We start from the raw sequence: 27,785 nt of genomic DNA, 5'->3' as shown, positions 1-27,785 counted from the left end.
CTGGCGGGCGGGCGGGCGGGGCGGGGCCGGCGCCTGCGCCATAAGGCCATAAAGACCGCTGCCGGGGGCGTCTGCACGCCTTCAGCCCTTCTGGTTCCTCCGCCCTCCTCGCTGCCCGTGCATCCTGCTCCTCTCGCCATGGCCGCGCTCACCCAGAACCCGCAGTTCCAGCAGCTCCAGGAATGGCACCGCAAGCACGGCTCTGAGCTCAACCTGCGCCGCCTTTTCGAGGGGGACAAGGAACGCTTCAACCGCTTCAGGTGCGCGCGGGGCCGCTGGCCGGCGGGACGTGCGGGCCGGGATCGGGGCGCGCGGGGCGCGGCGCAGGGGCTCAAGGTGTGCAGGGCCGGGGCCGGGGCCGGGCCGGCGGTCCCTGGGAGCCCCGGCCCCGGATCAGGACCCAGGCCGCACTTCGTCCTTGACGCCTCCTTGAAGCAGGTTCCGGGAACTCGCCGGAGGTCCCAGGGCTGCTTAGCCCTGAGAAGCGGGCCCGCGGCTCCCCTGCACGGGGGCGTGCCCATCACCCTCCCGCGTGCCCACCGCGCAGCCCCCGCGGGTTCAGAGACTCCGTCGCTGGGGGGGAGGCACTCGCGCTGACGCAGCGGCGGGAAGGGCTGTCAGCCTCCACCCGCTCGCTGCTGAGGGCGGGGGACCCTAGCGGGGTTCGGTCTGGGTGGGGCAGCCGGGGGATTGCGGCCGTCTGGTGGAAGGGTGGAGATGTGGGGAGGTGATTCCCGCGGAAGAGGCCGGGTCTGGAGACCTGTGAAGGACCAGGAAATAGCAAGGAGTCTACTAGAGGACATCTTGGGGGAACGGGAATGGGCCCACCGTGCTCTGGTGCAGGTGTGTGGGGAGGGTGGTCTGCGGCTCCGGCTGAAGTCCCCTGTGGCCAGCCCTGTCCCCTGCGCCCTCCCCTGAGTTAGCTGAGGCGAAGAGCGGGAGTTCAGGGAGGGGCTGGTCACTCCCTGGACTAGGGAGGGACAGTGAACCTCGCTCTGTGTCTCCCCATCCCCCAGCTCGGTTTTAGCAGAGGAGTGGCTCCTCACCCGGAGACATGCGTTCTGTTCAGAGGGCGGCCCTTCTCACGGTGCCGCTGCAGGTCAGCCCGGTGGGCAGCAGGTGACAGATACCACCTGTGCTGGGCCGCTGCGGCCTGTGTGGGGTATGGCACAGAGAGGATGTTTTTTCTGGAAGCAGTTCTGGTTAGGGAGCAGGCTGGGGGGTACCTGGGTGTGGCCAACGGCTTCTGCCATCTTTCTGCAGCTTGAACCTCGATACCAGCCATGGGCGTATTCTGGTGGATTATTCCAAGAACCTGGTGACGGAGGGTGTGATGAAGATGCTGGTGGACCTGGTAATGTTCCTATTGGGAGGCTTGGCCTGGACCCCACAGTGTGGTGGGCAAGCTGGGCTCCTGGGAGCCCCCATGGCCTTGAGCATCTTTACTTCCTTCTCTCTGTGGACCTCAGCGACTGTCTGTGCCAGTGCATGGCTCTGAGCTCCTAGCCTGAACTCAGGTTCTGAGCCGACCCTTCTTACTCGGCGGTGGGAGAGGGTGCCAGGCTGCAGCCGGCTGTCAGCCTCACCTGAGGCTGCACCAAGCCTTGTGCCGGGAATTTGGACTCCTGGTGGCTAATGTGGGTGGTTCCCAGCCTAGTGTCTTCTCTTGCAGGCCAAGTCCAGGGGTGTGGAGGCTGCCCGGGAGAACATGTTCAACGGCGAGAAGATCAATTTCACTGAGGTGAGCAGGCCCGGTGGCATCAGACTTCTCAGGTCCCCCAGGGCCTCTTCCTTCCTTCTCATGACCGTTGGCCTCACTGTGTCTTCACCCCTCCTGTTAGGCAATACTTTTGCTTAACAAGGGCCTGAAGGCCTATTTCCTCCAGCCCGTTGCCGGGCCTGGGGGGGTCTTCCCCAAGACTGATGGTCTGAACTGGGTAATGGAATGGCTCCCAGTGTCTGCCTAGGGAGAGCACGTTTCAAACCTGTGAGGAGAGGGCTTCTCAAGGCATGCGTGGAGAACTTTGGTCTAGCTTTGCGCCAAGTTTTATTAATGAAAAGAAAACTCTTATGTCAAAAAATAAACCTCCTCAGTGGTAGGAGTCAAGAAGGCCAGCCTCTGGGGGCCCAGCTCCTGAATTGCTGTGGAAGCCTGGAGGCATAATGATCACTGAGCACTCAGAGGCCTGGCCTCAAGGTGTTATTATCCTTTTACACGTGAGGAACCCGAGGCTCAGAGGTCAGGCGACTTATCCAAGAGTCATATCCGTAAGAGGTAGAGTCAGGATTCAAATACAACCTGTCTTGCACTGCTGGGCTAGACGGAGAGAGGCTGCAATCAAGGAGGGCTTCATGGAGGGGTACATTTACCTGTTGAAGTGGAGTCGGGCAAGATAGCATGAAGCCCTCCACCTTAGTGAAGACCATCTCTTTCCTGCCCACCTGGCATCTTTAGGTCTGTTTCCTTCAAGGACTCCTCTGCTGGCTTCAGCTTGACGAGACTGTTGCTCTTGCATGACAAGGCCAGCTGCCTGGCACCACAGTCTTAGGGTCCGATTTGTTTGTGATGGGGCTGCTTGGTGAGCGAAGCTTGAGTTGCCTTCTTTGCTTTACATTCAGGAGGCTGGGGGCACTTTTCAAAAGATGCCGGCAAACACCATGTCCTCTGATGAGGAAGATGAGATGCCTTTAGGCCTAATGAGTGAGCCCTAGTCCTCTGAAGCCATTGCTTGTCTCTGACCTGTGTTGTCACCACTCTCTACCTTTGCTCACTACCTTTTTCCTTGGCTTTCACACCCTGAATACCTGTGGGCCCTTGAGGCTTGTCCTAGGCTTGTCCCGGTCTCTATCGCCTTGTGATCATCTGCAGCACATGCTTTGCCTTCCCCCGGGGCCCGGGGTAGCCCCTGTTTCCATAAGCACACAGAGGATTCTCAGTGTGAGGCCATAGTACTGACAGAGACCTCGGGCCTGCATGTCCAACGAATAAGGGTCGAGCTGACTCTCGGGGCCACACTGCACCGTGCCCAGCTGGGCGTGTGGCTGCCCGGGGGTGGGGATCTTCTCACTCTGACTCTTGTCCCCAGAATCGGGCAGTGCTGCATGTGGCCCTGCGGAACCGGTCAAACACACCCATTCTGGTGGATGGCAAGGATGTGATGCCGGAGGTCAACAGGGTCCTAGAGAAGATGAAGTCTTTCTGCCAGGTAGGCAGCTCTTGGGCCGGACTTACCTTTAGCTGTATGTGTGCGTGTATTTGGGAGTTTGGGGGCCATGGTGGGCCACACCTCCACTCTCTTCGGAGAGGACTCAGCCCTCACTGCAGCCGAAGGGGGGGGTGGTCTGTGTGATTGCTGGCCCTGGGGGGCTCTGCTAAGGCACGAATTTCCCTGACCTGGTTCTGAGGGAGCCCACCACCGGCAGCAGTGGAGCAGCTTCCTTCCTGAACTACAGACGCCTCTGGGCTCACGGACAAACTGGCCAGTGGCCAAGGCCTGAAAAGAAAAGTGAAGGATGGGAGAGTGGGGAAGAGACTTGCTTTTCTAACCTGTGTTTAGTCAAATGCCCTCATTACCTGGCCTAGAACTCGATAAACGACATGCTTTAATCTTGCTTTGACTACATCCCCAAAGGCTTCCTAGGCATGCACGCATGCAGCTGTCACCTCCCCTTTGAAATACACACACACCATGCGTACACACAGGTTCATTTTTACCTACTCTTCTGCAGCTTATTTGTACTTATAAATATGTGAGAGATGCCCTGTTGCCAGCGTGAATGTACATAACTTCCTGCGTGGGGCTGTGGGGTATAGCCGCAGAGACCAGCTAGAGATTTTGCCACATCCACACTGTTGCCTCAGTGCCTTGCCCAGGGGTGATCCTGCAATGGGTGGCAGACGTCCTCAAGCCTGGAGTACAGGGATGATGTCTGTGGGCTTGTTTGTCTGTGTGGGTGTGTGCATGTTCGTGACGTGTGTGATTATCACTCTGGGAGTGATCATCTGGGTTCTGGTCAGCTTGTACTGAAAGCAGTGGCCCGCAGGAGGCTGGTCAAAGTCTGGTTGCTTTGGCTAAGAGCCATTTTCAGACCTGAAATGGCAGGAGGTGATCTGGGCATCAATCCTGGGGGCCTGGCAGCCGAATGAGTAATACTTCCTAGGGTGAGGGAGGCTTGGGATCCTGATGGGAATCTGGTTTCCAGAATATTCCTCAACAGTGGTTGATATGGGTGGTGGCCCTGGGTATGAAGGAGATTTCCAGCCATCTGTTGTGAGTGCCAGAGCTGACATGCCTGGGAACGCCTGCTGCCCTGTGGATCATCCCTCGTGTGCACGGCGTGCCACTGGCTGTCTGGGGAGCCTGTTCCAGGAGAGCTCTCCCATACAGCTGGCTGCTGGAGGACCCGACTCAGACTCATAGGATATTTATAGGCTAGAAAAGCTGCTGAATGGCAGCAGTTCCCTGGTGAGGAACACTCCCCATGGCTATGCTCTTAAAAGTTCCCCAGGCCCTTGCTGGTATTGCTAAGTGGTTAGAGTGCTGGCCCATGGTCACGGGTTCGATTCCCAGTCAAGGGCATGTACCTGGGTTACAGGTTTAGTCCCTGGCCCCAGTCAGGGTGAATTTGGGAGGCAACCAATCGATGTTTCTCTCTCCTCCTCCCTTCCTCTCTTCCACTTTCTATAAAAATCAATGGGAAAATGTATCCTCAGATGAGGATTAGCAAAACAAACAAAAAGTTCACCGATTTTGGGTGAGGATGCCATGATCTTGATTGTAGTGGCCAAAACTGAAAAGAGCTCATTTATTAGAGGGCACTGATCGTAGGATCAGTGTGTGTTCATACACTATAGGAATTAGGAAGCAGCATTCGGAATTAGGGAGCTATGGTTGCATTGACCTGTCGTGCTGTTTAGGATATACTATGATTTTAAAAAAGGAAGTTACAGAATTGGCATGTGTCGTAAAATACCATCTGGTCAAATAAAGAGTGTATGTGTAGTTATATTAAAGATAAACACATTTCTCCTCTGAGGTGCTTTATTTTAACAAAACTTTAATAGCGAGATCGAGAAAATGTGCAACTTACTTCCTTTTTTGTATTGATGGAGAAATGTCCATAGGTTGAGTACTTTATTATTTAAAGCAAAATTAAGAGTTGCTGGGTCTTCAGATTACTCCAGAATTTAGCAACTGAAGACAGCAACCAACATCTCTGTGGATCAGGGATCTGCAGCATCTCTGCTGGCTGGTTCTGCCTCAGGTCTCATGAGCTTGTAGTTCAGACGTTGGCCCAAGGTTACGCTCATTGACAGGCTTGATGGGGGCTGCAGGATCTGCTTTCAACTGGCCCACTAGCAGTTAGTGCTGGCTTTTGGGAGCCTTGCGGTTCCTCATCAGGTGGACCTCTCCACAGACTATTTGATTGTCCTCAGGTCACGGCAGCTGCTTTTCCCCAGAGCAAATGATCCAGAGTGCCTCAAGGTCTTTCATGAGCGAGCATCAGAAATTATTCTTTGATTTCTCTAGGACCTATTGGTTTTACAGGCCAGCTCTGATCAGAGTGGGAGGGGACTGTATAAGGACATGAATGCAATGCCAGGAGGCAAGGATCCCTGGGAACCATCTTGGAAGCCGGCTGCCATACTCTGCCCTCTGGCTTCCAGGAATTCATCATGTTGCTCCACATGCAAAATATCCCAGTCACATTCTCCTAAGGCAGTGGTTCTCAACCTTGGCTGCATATTAGAATCACCTGGGAATCTTTTTAAAATCCTGATTTCTGGGCCTCATCCTCTGGAAATTCTGTTTCTTTGTTACTAATGTGGTGGCCCCACCCCATAACAAAGAAACAGAATTTCTGGAGGATGAGGCCCAGAAATCAGGATTTAAAAAAGATTCCCAGGTGATTCTAATGTGCAGCCAAGGTTGAGAACCACTGTGTAAGGCAGTGATGGCAAACCTATGACACACGTGTCAGAGGTGACACGTGAACTCATTTTTTTGGTAGATTTTTCTTTGTTAAATGGCATTTAAATATATAAAATAAATATCAAAAATATAAGTCTTTGTTTTACTATGGTTGCAAATATCAAAAAATTTCTATATGTGACACGGCACCAGAGTTAAGTTAGGGTTTTTCAAAATGCTGACACACCGAGCTCAAAAGGTTCGCCATCACTGGGCTAAGGTGATATCCTGTTACAATACCAGCTAGACGTCAGGAACCTCATCATCTCGATTAGGTACAAGTATAGTAATACCTGCATTTCTTTCTTCCTTCTTATTTTTTTAATCTTCGCCCGAGGATATATTTCCATTGATTTTAGAGAGAGGGAAAGACAGAGAGAAACATTGATGTGAGAGAAGCACATCGATTGGTTGCCTCCTGCACACGCTGTGACCAGGGCCCGGGCCAGGGAGGAGCCTGCAACCAAGGTATGTGCCCTTGACCAGACCCTTTGGCTGACGTTCTGTCCATTGAGCCAAATGGCTAGGGCTTCATTTCTTTTAGTACAACCTAAATACAGTTCCTTTAGATCTGAAGACATGTGAATTAAAGAGACAAATTATTTACCCCCTCATCCACCCAGTATACAAAGGTGAAATAAGCATAGGCTAACTGATAGGATAATTCCTTTCAAAAAGAGGGGGAAATGGGAGGCACGCAGGACACATTTTGGCAGTTACTTGGTTAGCACTCAAAGCTTGGGAATCAGCCCTTAGGGCAGCGGTTCTCAACCTGTGGGTCGCGACCCCTTTGGCGGTCGAACGACACTTTCACAGGGGTCGCCTAAGACCATCCTGCATGTCAGATATTTACATGACGATTCATAACAGTAGCAACATGACAGTTATGAAGTAGCAACGAAAATAATTTTATGGTTGGGTCACAACAGGAGGAACTGTATTTAAAGGGCCAGAAGGTTGAGAACCACTGCCTTAGGGGTTTTGGTTTGGGCTTCATTCGTTCCTTTTATATGAAAGGTACTTGCAAATGCATGGTTTTGTCAGCCTACCTGTTCCTGTAGAAATGTGGGTATCTAAAGGCTTCTTCTCCCGTTGTACCATCCCTGTCCCTTTTAGTCTAAACTGGTGGTGTTTCTGCCAATTCAGTTATCTTAAAAACTTTGTGTCGCCTGGCCAGCGTGTCTCAGGGGTTGAGTGTGGACCCATGAACCAGGAGGACACAGTTTCATTCTGGTCATAAGACATACCCGGGTTTCAGGCTCCAACCCCAGTGGGGGACGTGCAGGAGGCAGCCCATCGATGACGCTCTTTCACCATTGATGTTTCTAACTTTCTCTCCCTCTGCCTTCCTCTCTCCGAAATCAATAAAATATTTCTTTTAAAAAAAGAAAAGAAACTTTGAGGTTCTCCTATAAAGCTTATTGGGGGGTTCACTCCATTAGACAAAAGTAATACCCACAAATGTCTTCAAGGTAACTTTGTCTTACCATTGCTTCTGAGACCACAGAGATAATAATCTTGAGCTTCTTAGAAGCTTTATCTCATCAAAAGGTTCTCTGTGTTACCACCTTAGCTTTTTCTGAGGTCTTAGAGGGTTTACAGCTACACTCTCAGCGTTGTCTTCATGCTATGCTTTTGTGACAGTGCTCTGCATTTGCTCTTTGCCAAGGAACCATCTCTCTTTTTTTAAAAAAGTTGATTTTTAGAGAGAAAGGAAATGAGAGAGAAACATAGATGGACTGCCTCCCGCACACCCCCTGTGCAACCTGGACATGTGCCCTGACCAGGAATCAAACCAGGAACCTTTTGGTGCATCGGATGACATCCAACCAACTGAGCCACACCGGCTGGGGCAAAGAACCATCTCTTAATTTTAGCATCACTTGCTTCCTTGAGAGGCTGTGAGTTTTCAAACCCAACATTGTGCCCCCCATTGCGCCACTGCCGCCGGTGGCCCCCCTCTGTGGGAGGCGACCCGGCAGGCCAATCTGGGGACGGCAAGGGGCACCCATTGCCCCGCCGCTGGTCGCCGCCACCCCCCACCCCATTGCCGCCCCTCCCTCTGCCCTCTGGCACACCCCATGGCTAGTCTGGCGCCACATGGTCGCAGGCCCTGTCCCCCGCCGACTGGTCGGACCATTTGCATATTACACTTTTGTTATATAGGACTAGAGGCCCGGTGCATGAAAATTGTGCACCTGGGGGGTTCCCTCAGCCCGACCTGCGCCCTCTCGCAGTCTGGGAGCCCTCGGGGGATGTCCGACTGACAGCTTCAGCCCACACCCCACGCGGGCCAAAGCCATCAGTCGGACATCCTTGGTGCTGCCATGGGGGCAGGAGCTGCTCCCGCCACCGCCGCTGCACTCGCCAGCTGTGAGCCCAGCTTAGGGCTTCCGGCTGAGCGGCGCTCCCCCTGTGGGAGTGCACTGACCACCAGGGGGCAGCTCCTGCCTTGAATGTCTGCCCCCTGATAGTCAGTGCACGTCATAGCGACCAGTCGTTCTGCCATTTGGTCAATGTGTATATTAGCCTTTTATTATATAGGATAACAAATTACACCCAAATTCGGCTTAAAACAGCAATAAACGTCTATCTCACATAGTTTCTACGGGTCAGAAATTATGGACTGGCCTAACTGGTTTGGGGATCTCTCTTGAGGGTGTGGTCAAGGCGTTTGCCAGGGCTGCACTTACCCGAATGTTTGGCAGGTCTGGAGGGTCTTCCTCCCGGGGGGCTCCCATCCGCGGGTGGTGAGTGGCCCTGGCCGTTGGAGGACCCTCAGTTCCTTGCCACATGGGCTTCTTCGTGTGAACTTTGCGTGTCCTCCAACATAGTGGCCGGCTCCACCAAAAGTGAGTCGTACAAGAGAACAGGACGAAGCCTTTCATGACCCAGCTTCTGAAGTCACGCGCCATCCTGCCCGCAGTACCAGACAGGGTGCACAGCTCAGCCCTGTTCAGCATAGGGGCCGGGCTAGGGCGTGGCTACCAGGGGGCAAGGACCATTTGAGGTCCATGTGGAGGTTGGCTGTGTGTTTGGTACAGACCAGTGTTAGTGATGGGCATTTCGCATCTCTTGGTCTCTGATATGTTGGGATCTGCTAGAGTTCACCCTTGTTTTATAAATTTTGACAATATTACTGTGCGGTGAGGATGTATCCCACTTTGCTAATGATGAAATAGCTGGTGATGAGTGTGGCAGGCACCTGCCACTCAATGGGCCCCCGTGAAGGCCTGAAAGTTAGGACTGAGGCATAAGGAGGCAGCAGTAATGATGCGTTTGAGCAGCAGCTTCTCCCTAGGGTGTTGGGCTAATCCCATCTCTCACTCTGCACCAGCGCGTCCGAAGTGGTGACTGGAAGGGGTACTCGGGCAAGCCCATCACCGACGTCATCAACATCGGCATCGGGGGCTCTGACCTGGTAAGGAGAGGACGGTCTTGGGTTGGTTGGAGTGAGGGGGGTCCCATCCAGGGCCTTGGTTTCTCCAACGATGGGACCTGGCTGTCCCTACCTCTTCCCCTTGGAATCTTGTTTTCTGATGCTACATCTCCCCACAGGGACCCCTCATGGTGACTGAAGCCCTTAAGCCATACTCTTCGGGAGGTCCCCGGGTCTGGTTTGTCTCCAACATTGATGGGACCCACATTGCCAAAACCTTGGCCAACCTGAACCCTGATTCCGCCCTGTTCATCATCGCTTCCAAGGTACGAGCCTCAAACCCAGCCTGGCTCCCCATGTGTGTTGGGGTCGGGGCAGGGCATGGGACCCTCCCCACCACTTCTGAGTGGACTCTGTGTTGTGGATCCAGTCAGCACAGCTGCCCTCAGACTGTTCCTTGTCTGGGGGCATTCACTGTTTACCTGATAAAAGCCTGAACTCATCAATTTGAATCTTGGTCTTCAGGCCATACCCAGTTGCTTTATGGGATCTGTGCTCAGCCTGGGACTGTTCTCATCCTTAGTGACCTGTCCCTAGTATCTGCTCTTTTCTGATCCCAGAGCCATGCTCAGATAATGTAAGCGTTTTGTGTGTTGTCATGTCTGCCCTATTTACTCACATTAATGCACATAAAATATTAAAAATCCCATCTGAATTCTGAGATACAGCCTAGCCTGGGCGGAAGGAACGTCCAGGCCTGGTCACAGCTCTTCTGGAAGATGCTCTGGCCTTTGCCCTGTGGCGGGGATCAGGAAGGGGCTGGGTTGTGGCTCTTAGTAGGGTTCCCCTCTCCCGCTGGTTGTGAAGTCCTGGAATGACAGGGTGTCGCTGCTACTTCCAGGCTCCTTTCAGCCCCAGACACAGCCGCTCGCCGTGGCTCTGTGGACCTGTGGGCGGAGGTTATGTGGAGTCAGGCACTGCTCCTTGTGGCAGCCGGGCACCCCCATGGCCTCTGCTGCTCAGACTGCTGTGCTCTCTGGTTGCAGACCTTTACCACCCAGGAGACCATCACGAACGCAGAGACGGCGAGGGAGTGGCTCCTCCAGTCGGCCAAGGATGTGAGTGCTGGGTGGGCGGTGGGCGGTGGGCGGTGGGCGGTGTGTGGGCCAGGAAGGACGGGGCGGGGATGCCCATCCACCTGAGTGGCTCAGCAGCCTCTTTGGTGCCTGACTTTCCTGGTTAATGTGGCAAAACCTGCTCTAACTGGCTGAGGGCCCTTTCTTTAAGGCCCCTTGGCTCTGTGGGATCCTCACCCCCCCTGGCCACACCCACTTTATAAGGAGGGCCATTCCTGGGCCTTGTATGCTGATGAGGTAGGTGGGCCAGCCGACCTCCTGTCCTCTGGACCTTGAGGTGGTGCTCCTCCAACAGCCTCAGAACCAAGGACCTGGGTTTCTCTAGAGACGGGAGTGCCCCTCCCATGGGTGGCCCCCTGGGATGGGTTCGGTGTAACTTGGCTCTGTCTCTTGTAGCCTTCTGCTGTGGCGAAGCACTTTGTTGCCCTGTCCACTAATACGGTAAGTGGCCATGTGGGTCCCCAGACTACCCCCCAGGGCGGGCCCACACCACATACGGACATGGCCTTTCAAACTACGCGCCAAGATGCGGTTCACAGGTTCGGGAACCTTGGCTTGGCTGATGGGATAGGAGGGTTGGTTGGATGCCTATGAGGGAAGTGAGCTACAAACTCCCCTTGTCTTTTCTGCATTCTCCCAAGTCTCTGCAGCTCCAATTGCAGTCAGTGAGATCAGGGCAGCCCGATGCATTTCCAAGGCCCGGGTGATAATTCGGAAGACTCCATGCACACGACCTCCCTACCACCAGCCTCTTCCCAAATGGGGTTGGGGTTGCATCCCAATTCTTACATGAGGATGTGACTTTTTGCCCGGTGGTTGCGGGATGAGAATGCGGGCCACCTACCTGCCAGGTCTCATAGTCTGCCTGGCCGGAGGTTGTGCAAGGTAGGGTGGGAGTGGGCCAGCGGGGCAGGTGGGGCTCGGAATAACAACCACGGCAAACCTTGTGAGCACTTGGTGTGCAGAGGGCTTTGTCAGAGTTGGAACCACACCCAGGTTCCTTACTGCTCCCTCCCAGCCCTTCCACCTCTTCCTGCCTCCACTGCCGACCTGCCCATCGAGGGAGACAGGGGCCCTCCTTAGGCTGGCTAACCACAGTGCCACTGTCTGGCAGAGCCTGAGCAAGTGGTGGTCAGAGACATGTGGATGCTTCTGCTGGCCAGGAAGCCGGCACTTCTACCTGGGGGCCTGGAGCCCCTGAGGAATCAGCCTGATCATCCCTGAAGGCTTCCTAGGGCAGAATCGCCATCCCAGATTTTGAAAGGGTTGGGCAGGTGTCCTGGCTGTGTGGTGCCTGGCCTGGAGGTAGCCCCTTCCAGGGCTCGGGTCCCAGATGTCCAGGGAGGGGGGATCAGTCTCTGGAACTCTGACAGGCAGATACAGGTGGGTCTTGTAGAGCAGCATGTGGGCCAGGTCCTTGTACTGGGTGTGCAGCCATAGCAGCAGGAAGGTTTCACAGGCGCTGGGCCCTTGGCGTGCTGGATTCGAGCTGGCCTGGTGTCCAGTTCTGGGGGCGGGCAGCTCTTGGTCCCTGTCCTGGACTCATAGGCTGTTCCAGCCCTGCCCCCTCTGGGGCTCTGCGGATGGTGGGGGTGCTCCCATGCTCGGACCACGCAACTCCATATACCCTGGAGCTCTTGTTCTTGTCCGGCTAATCCATGCTTCTTCTTTCCCTCTCCCTTTGCTGTTTGTAGACCAAAGTGAAGGAGTTTGGAATTGACCCTCAAAACATGTTCGAGTTCTGGGATGTAAGTAAAGGCACTTCCTTGCTGGGTTAACTATGTGTCCTTCTCTAAGTCATGACTGTTGAGCCACAGATAAGGGGCCTATGGGGTCAGGTCAATTTTTATTGATTACCTGCTGCATGTCTGGCTTTGAGAAAAGCCAAGAGGCCCCCAGAGAGGCCTGTGGGGCAGGAGCAGCCCAGTCAGGATGAGGGCTCCACTTCCACCGAGGGGGAGCCAAGCTTACAAGGCTAGGGTGACACTCCCCTGGGTGCCTGCCAGCAGCACCCACTGAGGAGTAATGGGAGCCGCCCCTACCCTCCTCTTGAAGCCGAGGCTCTGAGTTATTCTCAGTGGTGACCTTTCTCCGGAACTACAGCCACAGTCTGAAAAGGCCAAGGGGCAGGGAGAGGCAGCGGGTGTGGCCAGGCAGGCCTGGGGAGATTGTGCAGGGGCAACTGGAGGGCAGCAAAGAGGAGGCACCAGGCCCGGGGCCTGGGAAGGGCCTTGCTAGACAGCTTGCAGAGCAAAATTTGACTGAGTGGCAGAGCTGTGGGCCACTCCACCGACATGTGGTCACATGGACTCATCTCTGCTAGAGCCACACCTGGTGCCAAGCAATGAGTGGGAGCTTTCCTTGCAGCATGCCTGAGGCAGCAGTGGTGTGAGAAGGCCTCCGGCTGTGGAATGCAGGGAAGGCTTGGGGTGCAGTGGGTGCTGTGAATGCGGGGGGCATAACCACGGCAAGCTCACCGAAGAGGGCTTGATCCCTGGGGCTGTTTCCAGGCCTTTAGACTGTTTGCATGGTGACAGCATTCACAAATGTAACCTTTGAAAGCTCTAAAGGCCTTGGAGTCTGGGAGAGAATTAAGCTCTAAGGTACCTACTGTGTGCAATGATTTAATTTCTTTCTAGAATGGGACTAGTTATGTACCATCCTTTGGAGAATTGAGAAGTCACTCAAATAATTTTCTATATCCAGTGGCCCAGATAGGAACTGTGGGTGAGAGACTGCAGCTGTAACAAATGCTGCGTGCCTGCTAAGGGAGGGCAGGCACCTTCCACCTCCTCCCAGGGACATGTGCTCCTGGTAGCCAGGAAGCTAGCCAGGTTGTGTCCTAGTCTGGGTGTTCAGTGCCCGTAACTGCCCAGCATGCAGAGATGAGCTGGGATCGGGCTTAGGGAGAGGCCTGTGTCTCCCAGGTAAGGCCTAGGAATGATACTTGGGTACAGGAGCATGGGTCTAGGGCTGCCTAGTGAGGCCTAGGTGGCCAGGCACAGCAGAGGCCTCCCGGCCAGGCCAGGCATACCACATGCCACAGTAGCTGGAGGAGGGACCTGCCTGGTTCACTAAAAGTGTATGTTGCTGAATTGAGTCGTTGGCATCTGAGGAGCCAAGAACAGGTGAAGTTCAGGAGTTAGGGTGTCTCAGGTGAGGCGAGGAGTCAGGACAGACATAGGGAGATTGCATTGGCTCTGAGGTAAGGTTCGAAGAGTCCAGGTGGGCAGAGGTATGTAAAGTGAGGCCCGATCTGTTGAGGTCGGTCATGGGGCAGCTTCATGTGTTGGGATCAAGCAAGGGCATGGCAGTAAACCTGGGCTGTCTCCGGGCTCGCCAGTCAGCACACAGTGAAGAGCTAATTTTGCCTGGTGAGGTGTGAAGAGGAACCAGGACAGGTACAGGTGGGTTCTAGAAGGTGCAGGACAGGTAAAGGTACAGGTGAGGTCTTTGAATTCTGGAGGAGAAACAGGTATTTAGAGATGGTTCTATCAAGTGAGGTCTGAGGATCCAAAGACACATCCAGGTATTTAAATCTGGATCTGTGAGTTGAGGTTTAGATCTGGGACAGGTACATATATTGGAGTCTCTCTGGTCAGTTCTGAGAAGTCAGCATCAGGTAATGGGTGGCTGATCACTCAACTGAGGTGACTAGAACTCAGGATTAGACAAACATAGGTGAATCCCCTGAGCCAGGGCAACCACCTGGCTCTCAGCATCCTGACCAGGTGTGATGGGCAGAGCACAAGGTACTGCAGAAACCTCTGAGGTTCCATAACTAGGCCAAGGCATGGCCTGTGGCATCGGGCTCTGGCTGAGGTAGGGTTAGAGGAGCCTACAAGAGAGAGAGGTAAGAATGCACCTGGTTATAAAAGGTGATGATTTGCATCCTGGGCAGAATGCTGCAGGATGAAATGAGATTTCATCACCCTACTCAGAATGGTGTGCAATTAAAATGTTGTAAATTGTTTATTTCTGGAATTTTCCATTTAATATTTTTGGACCATGGTTGACCCTGGTTAACTGAAATTGCAGGAAGTGAAATGAATAAGGGGTGACTTGGAGTCTGCCAGGTGAAGCTACATCTGTCTGAGGTCTCAGGTGCTGGAATCAGACAAGGTGTATGTGACTAGGTTTCTTAAGGAGGCCTGAGAAGCCAAGATTAGGCACATTTAGGTAGAATTGGGTTGGTCAGGTAAGGACCAACTGGAGCCAAAGATAGGCAGAGACAGAGCTGAGTCTGACAGGTGAGTTCTGACAGGTCAGGGTCAGAACTTTGTCCTCAGGTAATGTCTGAGCAGTTCTGGTGTTGCGTAGAGGTCGATGGGAAAAGACTGAAAGCTGGAGTCAGGCCAAGGGATGTAGAACTGCATCCATCTGGAAGGTTTGCGAATTCTGTGTCTGACGCAGGTATGTGGAGCAGGGTGTCAAGTGAAGTCCGAGTTGAAGTGAGATACATAGGTTAGTACTTTTGGGTCTTGAACAGGTAAGTTCCGAGCTGCTAAGGTCAGGCCCTGGTTCTTATTCTACATCTGAGGAGCTGGGGTCAAGCACAGGTAGGTAGAGTTGAGTGTTACAGGTTGTGTCTGTGAAATCAAGGGCAAGCAGAGGTAGGTTTACCTGAAAAGCCATGGCTAAAGTTCTGTCTCACTGGTGAGCTCAGGCACAGGTAGGTAGAGCAGATTTGTAGGAAAGGCCTGAGGAGCCAGGGTTCGCTCATCTAGAAAGAACCGAATCTCTTAGATTACCTCTGAGAATATGGAGTGAAAACAGGTGGATAGAGCAGGATCTCTCCCGTGAGATCTGAGGTGCTGGGATTAGGTACAATCTCCCAGGTAAGGTCAGGTTTGGCAGGTAGAACTGTCTCTCTACCTATCTTGTAGAGATTTCATGTGAGGTTGAGGAGTTGTGGCCAGGTACACGTATATGGAATTGAGTTTCTCAGGTAAGGTCTATGGAGTCTGCACCTGGCACAGGTTTGTATCCTTGGCTCTGTCAGTGTGTTAGGCACAGGTGGGTAGAACAGGGTTTGTCAGGGAAGACCTGTTGGGGCCAGGACCAGGTCAAGTTAATAAACTGGGTCTGACAAGTGAAATCTAAAAAGTCACAGTCAAGCTCAGGTAAGAATCGAATGCATTCAATGAGATGTAAGCAGGTAAGATGAGGTACAGGTAGGCAAAGAAAGCCCACCAGGTGCAGTCTTAGCAGCCAGGAGCAAGCTCAGGTAGGCAGCACTATCCCACTGGGTGAGGTCTGAGGAGCGAGTGTCAAGCACAGGTGGGCAGGTCTGATGACACAGGGTCAAGCATTGGTAGGCAAAGCTAGCCTATCAGGTGTGTTCTGGGACCCAGAGTCAAGTACAGGTAGGTAGAGCTGGGCCACAAGCTGCAATGTAAGTAGCCACAGTCATCTATAGGAAGAGCTGGCCTTCCAGGTTTAGTCTGAGGATGGAGGGTCAAGCACAGGTAGGTAGAACTTTCCCTCCCAGTGTGGTCTAAGGAGCCAGTGTCAAGCAAGGTAGGCAGAGCTGACCCACCAAGTACAGTATGAGGAGCCAGGATCATGTGCAGGTAGGCAGAGCTGACCCACCAAGTACAGTATGAGGAGCCAGGATCATGTGCAGGTAGGCAGAGCTGACACACTGCACACAGTATAAAGAGCCAGTGTCTGCCCAGATGGCGTGGCTCAGTGGTTGAGTGGCGACCTCTGAACCAGAAGGTCACGGTTCCATTCCCGGACAGGGCATATGCCCTGGTTGCGGGCTTGATGCCCAGGGGGAAGAGGGGAGCATGCCAGGAGGTAGCCAATCAATTATTCTCTCTCATCATTGATGTTTCTCTCTCCCTTCCTTTCTGAAATCAATTAAAAAAAAAAAAAAAGCCAATGTTATGTTATTTGCAGGTAGGTAGACCTGGCTCACAGGTGTGGTCTGAGGAGCCAAGGTCAAGCACAGGTAGGCAGAGCTGGCCTGCCAGATGTGGTCTGAGCACCCAAGATTAAGCACAGGTAGGCAGAGCTGGTCCACCAGGTGTGTCTGAGAACCCAGGATCAAGCACAGGTAGGCAGAACTGGCCTACCAGCTATAGTGTAAGGAGCCAGGGTCATCTATAGTTTTACAGAACTAGCCTGCCATGTGAGGTTGGAGGAGTCAGGGTCAAGCACAGGCAGGCAGAGAAGGCCTGTCAGGTGTGGTCTGAGGAGCCAAGGTCAAGCACAGGTAGGCAGAGCCCATTAGGTACAGTATAAGGAGCCATGGTCATGTACAGGTAGGTAGACCTGGACTACCAGTTGTGGAGGAGCCTAGGTCAAGAACAGGTAGGCAGAACTGACATGCCAGGTACTGTCTGAAGACCCAGGGTCAAGCACAGGTAGGTAGAACTGTCCCACCAGATATGGTCTGAGGAGCGAAGCTCAAGTACAGGTAGACAGAGCTGTCCCACTAGGTACAGTATAAAATGCCAGGGTCATGCCCTAGCTGGTTTGGCTCAGCGGATAGAGCATCGGCCTGTAGACTGAAGGGTCCTGGGTTTGATTTGGTCAAGGGCACATGCCCAGTAGGGGGCATGCAGGAGGCAGCCTGTCAATGATTCTCTCTCATCATTGATGTTTCTCTCTCTCTCCCTCTCCCTTCCTCTTTGAAATCAATAAAAATACATATTTTTCAAAAATGCCAGGGTCATGTACAGGTAGGTACCTGGGTGGCCTACCAGGTGTGATCGGAGGAGCCAAAGTCAAGCTCAGGTAGGCAGAGTTGGCCCACCAGCTGCAGTGTAAGGGGCCAGGAGTATGAAATGGTCTGACAGATTTTATCAGAGGACCCAGGGTCCAGTACAGGTAGGTAGAGCTGCCATCAAGTATAGTCTGAAGAGCCCAGGTCAAGCACAAGTAGGCAAAGCAGGCCCACTAGGTACAGTATAAAGCAGTGATGGCGAACCTATGACACGCGTGTCAGAGGTGACACACGACTCATTTTTTTGGTTGATTTTTCTTTGTTAAATGGCATTTAAATATATAAAATAAATATCAAAAATATAAATCTTTGTTTTACTATGGTTGCAAATATCAAAAATTTTCTATATGTGACACAGCACCAGAGTTAAGTTAGGGTTTTTCAAAATGCTGACACACCGAGCTCAAAAGGTTCGCCATCACTGGTATAAAGAGCCAGGATCATGTACAGGTAGGTAGAACTGTCCTGTGTGGTCTGAGGAGATAAGGTCAAGCACAGGTAGGCAGAGCTGACCTGCCAGGTGCTGTCTGAGGACCCAGGTCAAGCACATGTAGGTAGAACTATCCTATTAGGTGTTATTTGAGGAGCCAAACTCAAGCAAAGGTCGCCAGATGTGGCTGAGGAGCTAGGTACAGTGGAAGGAGCCAGGGTCATATGCAGCTAGATAAAGTTGGCCCATCAAGTGTAGTCTGCGAACCCATGGTCAATCCATGGATAGGTAGAGCGGGCCCACCTAGTGTAGTTTAAGAAACCAGAGTCTAAGGCAGGTAGGCAAAGCCTGTCTGCCAAGTGTGTAGTGTCTTATGAACCTTAAAGAGTTAGAGTTGAACGCAGGTAGATAGAGTTGGCTCTTTCACATATTGGATTCAGGTGAAAATAGGTACCCTTGGGTCTTTGTGGTGAGGAATGAAGAACCAGGGTACAGCCTTCCAGATCAGCCAGAGCACTGTGGGGCTTATGGAGCTCCAGGGGCCAAAGTTAGACACAAGTAGGCAGATGTGGTTCTCAAGCAGGGACTTTGGAGCTAGAGGTATGTATGCCTGGATCCTGAAGGTGAAGTCCTTGGAACATGGCTCTGGCTTAGGTGTGTTGACCCAGGTCTTAGAAGTTAGGCTTGGGGAACATGGGTTAGTCACAAGTAGGTAGAACTGCATCTCTCAGGTGGGGTCTGTGGAGCACAGGTATGCAGAGATGTCCATGTCTGATGAGATCTGTGACTTCTCAGGGAGGCATTGATGCACAGGGTAAGCAGGGTTGTGAGTGTTGGATCTGTTATTGTGGTCGGCAAACTGAGGCTCACGAGCCACATGCGGCTCTTTGGCCCCTTGAGTGTGGCTCTTCCTAAGCCTTAGGAGTACCCTAATTAAGTTAATAACAATGTACCTACCTATATAGTTTAAGTTTAAAAAATTTGGCTCTCTAAAGAAATTTCAGCCGAAACTGGTTTGGCTCAGTGGCTAGAGTGTCAGCCTGCGGACTGAAGGGTCCCAGGTTCGATTCCGGTTGGGGGCATGTGCCTGGGTTGTGGGCACATCCCCAGTGGGAGATGTGCAGGAGGCAGCTGATCGATGTTTCTAGCTCTCTATCTCTCTCCCTTCCTCTCTGTAAAAAAATCAATAAAATATATTTTTTTTAAAAAAGAAATTTTGCCGAAACCGGTTTGGCTCAGTGGATAGAGCGTCGGCTTGCGGACTGAAAGGTCCCAGGTTCGATTCCGGTCAAGGGCATGTACCTGGGTTGCAGGCACATCCCCAGTAGGAGATGTGCAGGAGGCAGCTGATCGATGTTTCTCTCTCATCGATGTTTCTAACTCTCTATCTCTCTCCCTTCCTCTCTGTAAAAAATCAATAAAATATATTAAAAAAAGAAATTTCAATCATTGTATTGTTGATATTTGGCTGTGTTGACTAATGAGTTTGCCGACCACTGGTCTAGAAGATGAGAAGAGCAGAGTCAAGCATAGGATATAGACTTGGGCCTCTCAAGTTAGGCCTGAGAGCCCATGTAGATAAAGCTGGATCTCTCAGGAAGGTGTGAGGAGTCTGAGTTGGCTATAAGTTGAGATGCAGGCAGGTACGGGAAACTTGGTCCATTAGCGGAGCTGTCTAACTCCTGCCTCTGACGGGTGTGTGACCGTGCAGTATGAGGTACTGGAATAGGACACAGACAGAGCTAACCTCCCAGGGGAAGGAAGCCTTTGCATCCATGCCCAATGCTGGCTTTGTCAGTGAGACCATTGATCCAGGGTCATATGGGCAGAGGTGTAGAAACATGATCTTAGGTGGGTTCTTGCCACCTGGATTCAGGTACAGATTGGCATCCTTGGGCTTGTTAGGCAAAATGAGTGGGCAAGATTTAGCCCAGAAATGCATAATTGGTGTGGCTGGTGAGTCCTGAGAAGGAGGGTCAGACACAGGTGGGAACTTCCGTGGTAGGATTCGACAAGGTCATATGGGCGGTGTGAGGCTCTCATCCCGGAAAAGACAAAGTCATTCTAGGAATGTGTGCCTGGGTCTGCCTGGGAAGGACTTGAGAGCCCTTAGGATCGGGGAGGACAGATAGAGTGCCCCAAGCTCGATCAGCATCCTGGTCAGGTGTGATGGGCAGAGCTCAAGGTATTCTAGAGGCCTGAGGATCCATTACTAGTCTGAGGTGTGGTCTGTAGTGTGGTTGGCATAGGGCCTGACTTACCCAGGTGAGGAAAAAGATAGAGTTATGTCTTATTAGATAAAGAGGTCTGGGGCACAGGGCAGCACAGATTGTTGAATGGCTGAGGAGCTACATCTATAAGATGTGGTCTAAGAGGCCCACTGCAGCTACAGGTGAGGTCTAGAGACCTGTGTTTGCAGGTTGAGGTTTTAGAGTCTCAAGTCAGACACTAGCATTGCTGGGCTTTCCAAAAACGTGAGGTCTGTTGACCTAGCCTCAGCCAAGGTCAGCAGCTTGGAATCTGTCAGTCTGAGGGCTTGCTAGTTCTCAGTCCGGTTTCTAGAATTGAGTCTGTTTGTTGAGATCTGAGAGCCTGTGTCAGGCATGGTGTGGCCAGTGAAACTGTGTCTGTCAGGTAAGGTTCCCCCAAACCTGGACCCTTTCCAGGTGAGGGCGCCCACCATTCGTCTTTATTACCCAGGCCAGAGACCTCTGGGCCACACTTGGTTCTCTCATTCTCCCAATTCATCCTGTTTGATTGAACCTCCTGAACCTGCACCCCCAGGGTAGTAGTCTCTGGATGACCACTGGGGGTCCTAAGTGGTTTCCTGTTTCCATTTTCACCCCTCCCAGACTTCTCCCTTCTCCAGCCTTGCCTCTCAGCTTCTACCCTCCAGCCCCCACTCCTTTCTTCATCTTCTAGATTGTGCTGTGTTTCCTCCTGGCCAGCCTATTTCAATGGGGTTCCAGTAGAGAATAAGGGGTACTAGGCTCAAGTACCCCTCAGATTTCTTTTATTTTATTGATCTTTGAGAAAGGAAGGGAAGGAAGGAGAGAGAGAGAGAGAGAAGAGAGATGCATCGATTAGCTAGCTGCCTTCCGTACATTACCCAACTGGGGATTGAACCTGCAACCCAGGTATGTGCCCTGACCAGGAATCAAAACAGCAACCTTTTGGTGCACAGGGCAGTGCTCAACCAGCTGAACCACTGCAGCCAGGCGAGTTCTGAGGATTCTGATGACACAAAGTAGAATCTGTAATATGGCATGAAAAGGCACAGTGTGAATAAATAGTAGGCCTGGTGTGTCTTGGGGCTGAGGCTGAGGTGATCAGTGAAGCTCAAGTATGAGCACCTGGGCCTGTGGGTGTGTCAGGAGGCAGGCTGGGCACAGGTATGAGGCACTGAGTCTGCTAGTCTGAGGATACAGACATGGCACAGGTACAAGGCACTGGGTCTGTCAGTGTTCAAGGAGGTAAACTAAGCACAAGTTTGAGGCACTGGCACTGTGGGTGTCTGAGGAGCCTGACCAGGCACAGGTATGAGGTTCTGGATCTGTGGGTGTCTGAGGAGCCTGACCAGGCACAGGTATGAAGTTCTGGATCTGTGGGTGTCTGAGGAGCCTGACCAGGCACAGGTATGAGGCGCTGGATCTGTGGGTGTCTGTGAGGCCTGACCAGGCACAGGTATGAGGTTCTGGATCTGTGGGTGTCTGAGGAGGCCTGACCAGGCACAGGTATGAGGTTCTGGATCTGTGGGTGTCTGAGGAGCCTGACAAGGCACAGGTATGAAGTTCTGGATCTGTGGGTGTCTGAGGAGCCTGACCAGGCACAGGTATGAGGCGCTGGATCTGTGGGTGTCTGAGGAGCCTGACCAGGCACAGGTACGAAGTTCTGGATCTGTGGGTGTCTGAGGAGACTGACCAGGCACAGGTATGAGGCGCTGGATCTGTCGGTGTCTGAGGAGCCTGACCAGGCACAGGTACGAGGCGCTGAATCTGTGGGTGTCTGTGAGGCCTGACCGGGGTATGAGGTTCTAGGTTTGTGGGCATCTAAGGAGGACTGACCAGGCACAGATATGAAGTTCTGGATCTGTGGGTGTCTGAGGAGCCTGACCAGGCACAGGTATGAGGCGCTGGATCTGTGGGTGTCTGAGGAGCCTGACCAGGCACAGGTATGAAGTTCTGGATCTGTGGGTGTCTGAGGAGCCTGACAAGGCAGATATGAGGCGCTGGATCTGTCGGTGTCTGAGGAGCCTGACCAGGCACAGGTATGAGGCGCTGGATCTGTGGGTGCCTGAGGAGCCTGACCAGGCACAGGTATGAGGCGCTGGATCTGTGGGTGCCTAAGGAGGCCTGACCAGGCACAGGTATGAGGCGCTGGATCTGTGGGTGTCTGAGGAGCCTGACCAGGCACAGGTATGAGGTTCTGGATCTGTGGGTGCCTGAGGAGGCCTGACCAGGCACAGGTATGAGGTTCTGGATCTGTGGGTGCCTGAGGAGGCCTGACCAGGCACAGGTAGGAGGTGCTGGATCTGTGGGTGCCTGAGGAGGCCTGACCAGGCACAGGTAGGAGGCGCTGGATCTGTGGGTGCCTGAGGAGGCCTGACCAGGCACAGGTATGAGGTGCTGGATCTGTAGGTGTCTGAGGAGCCTGACCAGGCACAGGTATGAGGCGCTGGATCTGTGGGTGCCTAAGGAGGCCTGACCAGGCACAGGTAGGAGGCGCTGGATCTGTGGGTGCCTGAGGAGGCCTGACCAGGCACAGGTATGAGGTTCTGGGTCTGTTAGGGTTTGGAGAGGCTGAACCAGGCACAGGTATGAGGCGCTGGATCTGTGGGTGCCTGAGGACGCCTGACCAGGCACAGGTATGAGGCGCTCGATTTGTGGGTGTCTGAGGAGCCTGACCAGGCACAGGTATGAGGTTCTGAATCCGTGGGTGTCTGAGGTGCCTGACATGGCACAGATATGAGGTTCTGGATCTGTGGGTGTCTGAGGAGCCTGACCAGGCACAGGTATAAGATTCTGGATCTGTGGGTTTCTGTGAGGCCTGACCAGGCACAGGTATGAGGCGCTGGATCTGTGGGTGTCTGAGGAGACTGACCAGGCACAGGTATGAGGCGCTGGATCTGTGGGTGTCTGAGGAGCCTGACCAGGCACAGGTATGAGGCGCTGAGTCTGTCAGTGTTTGGAGAGGCTGAACCTGGCACAGGTATGAGGCACTGGGTCTTTCAGTGTCTTAGGAGACGACCCAGCTACGGTAAGGTCTCCGATTGCGTCTTCTGGCTCTGCTCAGTCCCAGCACCGGCCAGAGGTGGGTGGGCCCAGGCCCTCTGAGCTGCACCTGTGAAGAGCTTTGCTCCCAGGGGAGCAAGTTTTGTGGCAGGGGGGAGGGGGCGGGAATGCCAACCCTTCCTCAGCACCATTTCCTGTCTCTCTTAGTGGGTAGGAGGACGCTACTCGCTGTGGTCAGCCATTGGACTCTCCATTGCTCTGCACGTGGGTGAGTGTCTGTTTCTGGCTTGGGAGATGATGTTGAAAGTCTAAGGTTGGAAGGTGCTCATGTCACTGAGCACCTTCCTGTCCCCACAGGCCCCTGGCCTTGCTGCCCTTGGCTGGTCCATTTCTTTCAGGTCAAGAGGGATGGACCAAGTTTCCTTTGGGGTTTGCAGGTTGGCCTTTCTCTCCCCCTCACAGCTGCAGTCCTGCTTTTTCCCAGAGGGGTTGGGAACGCCTCGATTCCCGTGCGAGGCGTTTAGATCCACCTTTGCGCTCAGAGCTGATCCGACTAGAGAGGCTTTCTGCAGGCCCAGTTCCTCCCAGGCCCTCTTTCTCCTGGCTCCCCATCTAACCTTTCCCTGGTTCCAGAAGAAGCTGTGCCCACTGCCAGGAGGGCTTAGGGCATGACCGTTTCTGTTGACACTGCTTCTGTGTCACAGGATTTGACAACTTCGAGCAGCTGCTCTCTGGGGCTCACTGGATGGTAAGTACAGAGGCTTGTGTTCTCTGCCAAGCACTGGCCAGAGACCTGTGCTTAGTCCAGCTCCCTCCCCTCTCCCTCCCCACCCCCCTCTCCCCTCCCCTTCCCCTCCCTGGCAGCTGCTCAGTGCTCACCCACCCGGCTCTCATTTCAGGATCAGCACTTCCGCAAGACGCCCCTGGAGAAGAATGCCCCCGTCCTGCTGGCTTTGTTGGGCGTCTGGTACATCAACTGCTTTGGGTGTGAGACGCATGCCATGCTGCCCTATGACCAGTACCTGCACCGCTTTGCCGCCTACTTCCAGCAGGTACTAGCTGCCCGGCCAGGCCTTGGGGCCAGCATAGCCTGTGGGGGCCTGAGAGGCCTGTGAGTCCAGGTACCCAGCTTCCTGCACATCTGTTACCCCTGGGCATGACCAAGGCCCACCTCTGCTCCCCATCTCAGGGTGAACCTTTTGCATCCAGGATCTGTTTGAGCTGAGTGTCAGCCAAGTTTGATTTCCATGGGAGGGGCATGACTGGTTATCATGGAGCCCTGGCCAGTTAAGTCCTGGCTTGGCTCAGGGCATGTTTCTCAGCCGGGTGGTTTTTCCCTTGGACATCACTCTGTGTGCCTGCGATAGGGTGGGGCCACAGGTCAGGACCCCTATGGTTTGTACTCCTTTGTTCCTCCAGAAAAGCAAGTCCACACCCAGTTTGTGGTGCCTCTTTGGGCTACTCACAGCCCTCTGTCCCCCGCCGGAATCTCCAGAGCCCCTCCCCTACTCCAGCCTCCGCTCTGGGCAGGCAGCCCTTCCTCATCTGTCCTTGCTTCGCTTTAGCACAAACCCAGTCCCTGCCTTGCAGCCCTGGGGCAGGCACAGCAGACTTCCACCAGCACCTGCAGGTGGAGGGGGGTCCTGTGCTTGAAGGAGGGCAAAGGCACCACAAGGCCCAGTATCTAGTCGAGGTGACAGCCCTCAAAGGCTCTTCACTCTGGATGCCAGCCTGCTTCTCCCTTAAGCCAATCAAAGATTTTGTGACCAATTTCTTCCCTTAGGGAGTTCTTCCTGGAACCTTCATACCTACTTTCTCCTAGTCATGGCTTCTTCCTGCAGAGTGGTCTAAGCTAGAAAGCTTGTGAGCCTGTATCTTCACGGGTGAGGGGAGATAAAAGGATCATGCTTGTGGATATCTCTCAGGGCCAGGGCAGGGCAGGAATGCCTGCTACATCCCAGGCAGGATTTGGGCACAGTGCACGAGGGAGCAGCACTTGCAGAGAGAGGGCTGGTTTCTGTCCACATTCCAGGGTGACATGGAGTCCAATGGAAAGTACATCACCAAGTCCGGTACCCGTGTGGACCACCAGACGGGCCCCATCGTGTGGGGGGAGCCAGGGACCAATGGCCAGCATGCCTTCTACCAGCTCATCCACCAAGGTAGGGCCCACCTGGCCTGGGCACAGGTGCTGCTGGGAGGGAGGGGGCCCACCAGCACAGACTTCTCCATGAGGTCAGTGCTGTCACCTGTGGGCTGGAGTAGTGCCTGAGTGACCACAGTGCCATTCACAGGCACCAAGATGATACCTTGTGACTTCCTCATCCCGGTTCAGAGCCAGCACCCAATAAGGAAGGGTCTGCATCACAAGGTAAGAGCCCCCATCCAGACCCTCCTCACGCTTTCCTAGGCTCACATTACAACCAGACCTCGTAAGACCTGATGCAGTTTTCTATTCCTGCCCTAACAAAGACCACACCCATTCATTATCTCAGTTTCTGTGGGTCTGAAGTCCACCAGGCTCTGCTGGGTCTCTGCTCAGGTTAGAACCAAGATCCAGTTTCCTTGCTGGCTGGTGGCCCGGGGGTCATTCTCAGCTACTAGAAGCCACCTTGGCTCGTGGTCCCCCCCATCTCAGAATCAGCAGTAGTGGGTTGAGTCCCTCCCAAGCTTTGATTCTCTTTTGTTGCATCTCTATGATTTGCCTTCCTCATCTACTTTTTTTTTAAAATATATTTTATTGATTTTTTTTTTAACAGAGAGGAAGGGAGAGGGATAGAGAGATAGAAACATCAATGATAGAGAAACATTGATCAGCTGCCTCCTGCACACTCCCCACTGGGGATGTGCCTGCAACCAAGGCACATGCCCTTGACCGGAATCGAACCTGGGACCCTTGATTCCGCAGGCTGACGCTCTATCCACTGAGCCAAACTGGTTAGGGCCCTCATCATCACCTACATGATCTCCAAATCTTAAATCTGTAACCTTAATTCTTTTTTTTTTTAATATATTTTTATTGATTTCAGAGAGGAAGGGAGAGGGAGAGGGAAAGATAGAAACATCAATGATGAGAGAGAATCATTCATTGGCTGCCTCCTGCACACCCGCTCCTGGAAATGGAGCCCACAACCCAAGCGTGTGCCCTGACTGGGAATCAAACCGTGACCTCCTGGTTCATAGAGCCTTTGAGGGCTGTCACCTCAATACTCAACCACTGAGCCACACCGGCCGTGCTGTGACCTTAATTCCATCTGTAAAATCCTTTTTGCCATGTAATGTAACATACACAGGTGTAACAGCAGGGGGTAAAAAAAATCACCGAGCCAAGATCTTGCCTACAGAGTAGCAAATGGGGAAATCATCTAACTCCTAACCTGTTAAAATCCATTAAGAAGATCAGTCATACCTCATCTCAGGTATGCAGAGTAGCATGGGTTACTGTGGGCACCAGATTTGCACTCGGAGACCTGGGTTTGAATTCTGATTCTCCCCCTCGTACTTCTGCGAATCAGTGCTGTTCACTTGAAGAGGCTCAACTACAAGAGAGATGATGCCTTTCCTCCTCGGAATCTTAGTAGATGTCAGTTCTTAGTAGGGCCCTTGACAAGTAGTACATATTCCTTAAAGGATAGTAACCTATTTTCTGGTGTCGTCAGATGTGCCTTGCTGTGCCCCTGTGCTCCAACTGAGCTCTAGAGTGGGGACGGCTGTCTGGCCCATGTTGGACTAACTGTGACTGCCAGGTGCCAAGTGGTCTCATCCCTCGGCCTGAAGCTCAGACAGTTTCCAGGCAAAATTGGATGTCTCTCTCGTCAGATCCTCCTGGCCAACTTCTTGGCCCAGACTGAGGCCCTGATGAGGGGGAAGTCGACAGAGGAGGCTCGGAAGGAGCTCCAGGCTGCAGGACGGAGCCCAGAGGACCTGGAGAAGCTGTTGCCACACAAGGTAAGCACTTCTGAAGTGGGGTTTGGGTGGCATATTGGAGTTGGAAGGATAAAGTTGTGGGGCCAAGGCAGGGCTCATGATTTGCTTGGCTTGTCCACAGTAGGAGGGGCCATCCTAAAAGACCTACATATCCCAGCTTCTGGGGCAGGGAGGGCTTCCCTTCTGAGGACTTAGGGATCACAACTAACTGGGGGCTCCTCCTGGGTGTTTTCTGAAGGTCTTTGAAGGAAATCGTCCAACCAACTCTATTATGTTTACCATGCTCACACCATTCATTCTTGGAGCCTTAATTGGTAAGTGAGTGGGGAAGATCCCAGCTTGGGGTAAGTTGTACTGGGCTGGTAGAGCCCTAAATGTGCACTGTCACCTCTGCAGCCATGTATGAGCACAAGATCTTCGTTCAGGGCATCATCTGGGACATCAACAGCTTTGACCAATGGGGGTGAGTTGCTGATTCAAGGAGAGGGTGGGAATGCTTGTGGATTTCACTAGCAATACTGGAACCTTCCTCATATAATTCTTTCTCCTTTTCCTGGCAGAGTGGAGCTGGGAAAGCAGCTGGCTAAGCAAATTGAACCTGAGCTTGATGGCAGCAGCCCAGTGACCTCTCACGATTCTTCCACCAATGGGCTGATCAACTTCGTCAAGCAGGAGTGTACCGCCAGAATCCAATAAACTCATGCTGGGCTGCAGTCCCTGTTGTGACTGTCCATCTTGTCCCTCTTCGCCAGCGTCTGCACTGCATGGTCCTGCCCAGAACACCCTCTGGTCACGGGCTTAGACCACAAGCCCTTCAAGGAAGCTGGTCTGGAACTGCCACCCCCACCCTCTGTGTCCGCTCCCCTCTGTTTTACAATTAGTTGAAGTGTACAGTGCAGCAGATTTTTGACCCACATTTACATTGTTCGTGTACCAGGTAGAAAAATAAAGATGCCACAAAGGAGGTTGTAAGCTCA

At 53.1% G+C, this 27,785-nt stretch overlaps 1 protein-coding gene and 1 long non-coding RNA gene across 6 annotated transcripts; both read left to right on the top strand.

Annotated features, from left to right (window-relative positions):
• The first annotated feature begins 49 nt into the window (after positions 1–49).
• GPI (glucose-6-phosphate isomerase) lies at positions 50–27,785 on the top strand. The gene is made up of 18 exons (XM_059666973.1): positions 50–260; positions 1,264–1,354; positions 1,673–1,741; positions 3,087–3,206; positions 9,310–9,393; positions 9,531–9,677; positions 10,398–10,469; positions 10,884–10,928; positions 12,182–12,235; positions 23,089–23,149; positions 23,586–23,629; positions 23,781–23,933; positions 24,914–25,043; positions 25,176–25,252; positions 26,701–26,829; positions 27,047–27,122; positions 27,205–27,271; positions 27,369–27,785. Exons 1-18 carry the CDS (start codon positions 139–141, stop codon positions 27,502–27,504), a joined length of 1,677 nt encoding a protein of 558 aa, XP_059522956.1. The 5' UTR covers positions 50–138; the 3' UTR covers positions 27,505–27,785.
• LOC132217044 (uncharacterized) lies at positions 18,949–23,082 on the top strand. Of its 5 annotated transcripts, none has more exons than XR_009448841.1 (4): positions 18,949–21,531; positions 21,581–21,821; positions 21,918–22,421; positions 22,571–23,082. It is a non-coding gene; the product is annotated as an uncharacterized LOC132217044 (long non-coding RNA). The 5 variants fall into 5 exon arrangements; XR_009448843.1 differs by having other exon boundaries at positions 18,949–21,821; positions 21,918–22,087; positions 22,288–22,421; XR_009448842.1 differs by having other exon boundaries at positions 18,949–21,821; positions 22,669–23,082.

Source organism: Myotis daubentonii, chromosome 15 (genome assembly GCF_963259705.1).
Source record: "Myotis daubentonii chromosome 15, mMyoDau2.1, whole genome shotgun sequence".
NCBI classification, from domain to species: Eukaryota; Metazoa; Chordata; class Mammalia; order Chiroptera; family Vespertilionidae; genus Myotis; species Myotis daubentonii.
The sequence above is the reverse complement of the archived record's forward strand: the minus strand, read 5'-3'. Positions and strand labels throughout refer to the sequence as shown.

Excerpts from the sequence above, each read along its gene's own strand:
- GPI (XM_059666973.1), top strand. The coding sequence starts at position 139 with ATGGCCGCGCTCACCCAGAACCCGCAGTTCCAGCAGCTCCAGGAATGG. Across the intron at positions 12,236-23,088 it reads ACATGTTCGAGTTCTGGGAT|TGGGTAGGAGGACGCTACTC; the intron begins GTAAGTAAAGGC and ends TGTCTCTCTTAG. Across the intron at positions 25,253-26,700 it reads GGAAGGGTCTGCATCACAAG|ATCCTCCTGGCCAACTTCTT; the intron begins GTAAGAGCCCCC and ends CTCTCTCGTCAG.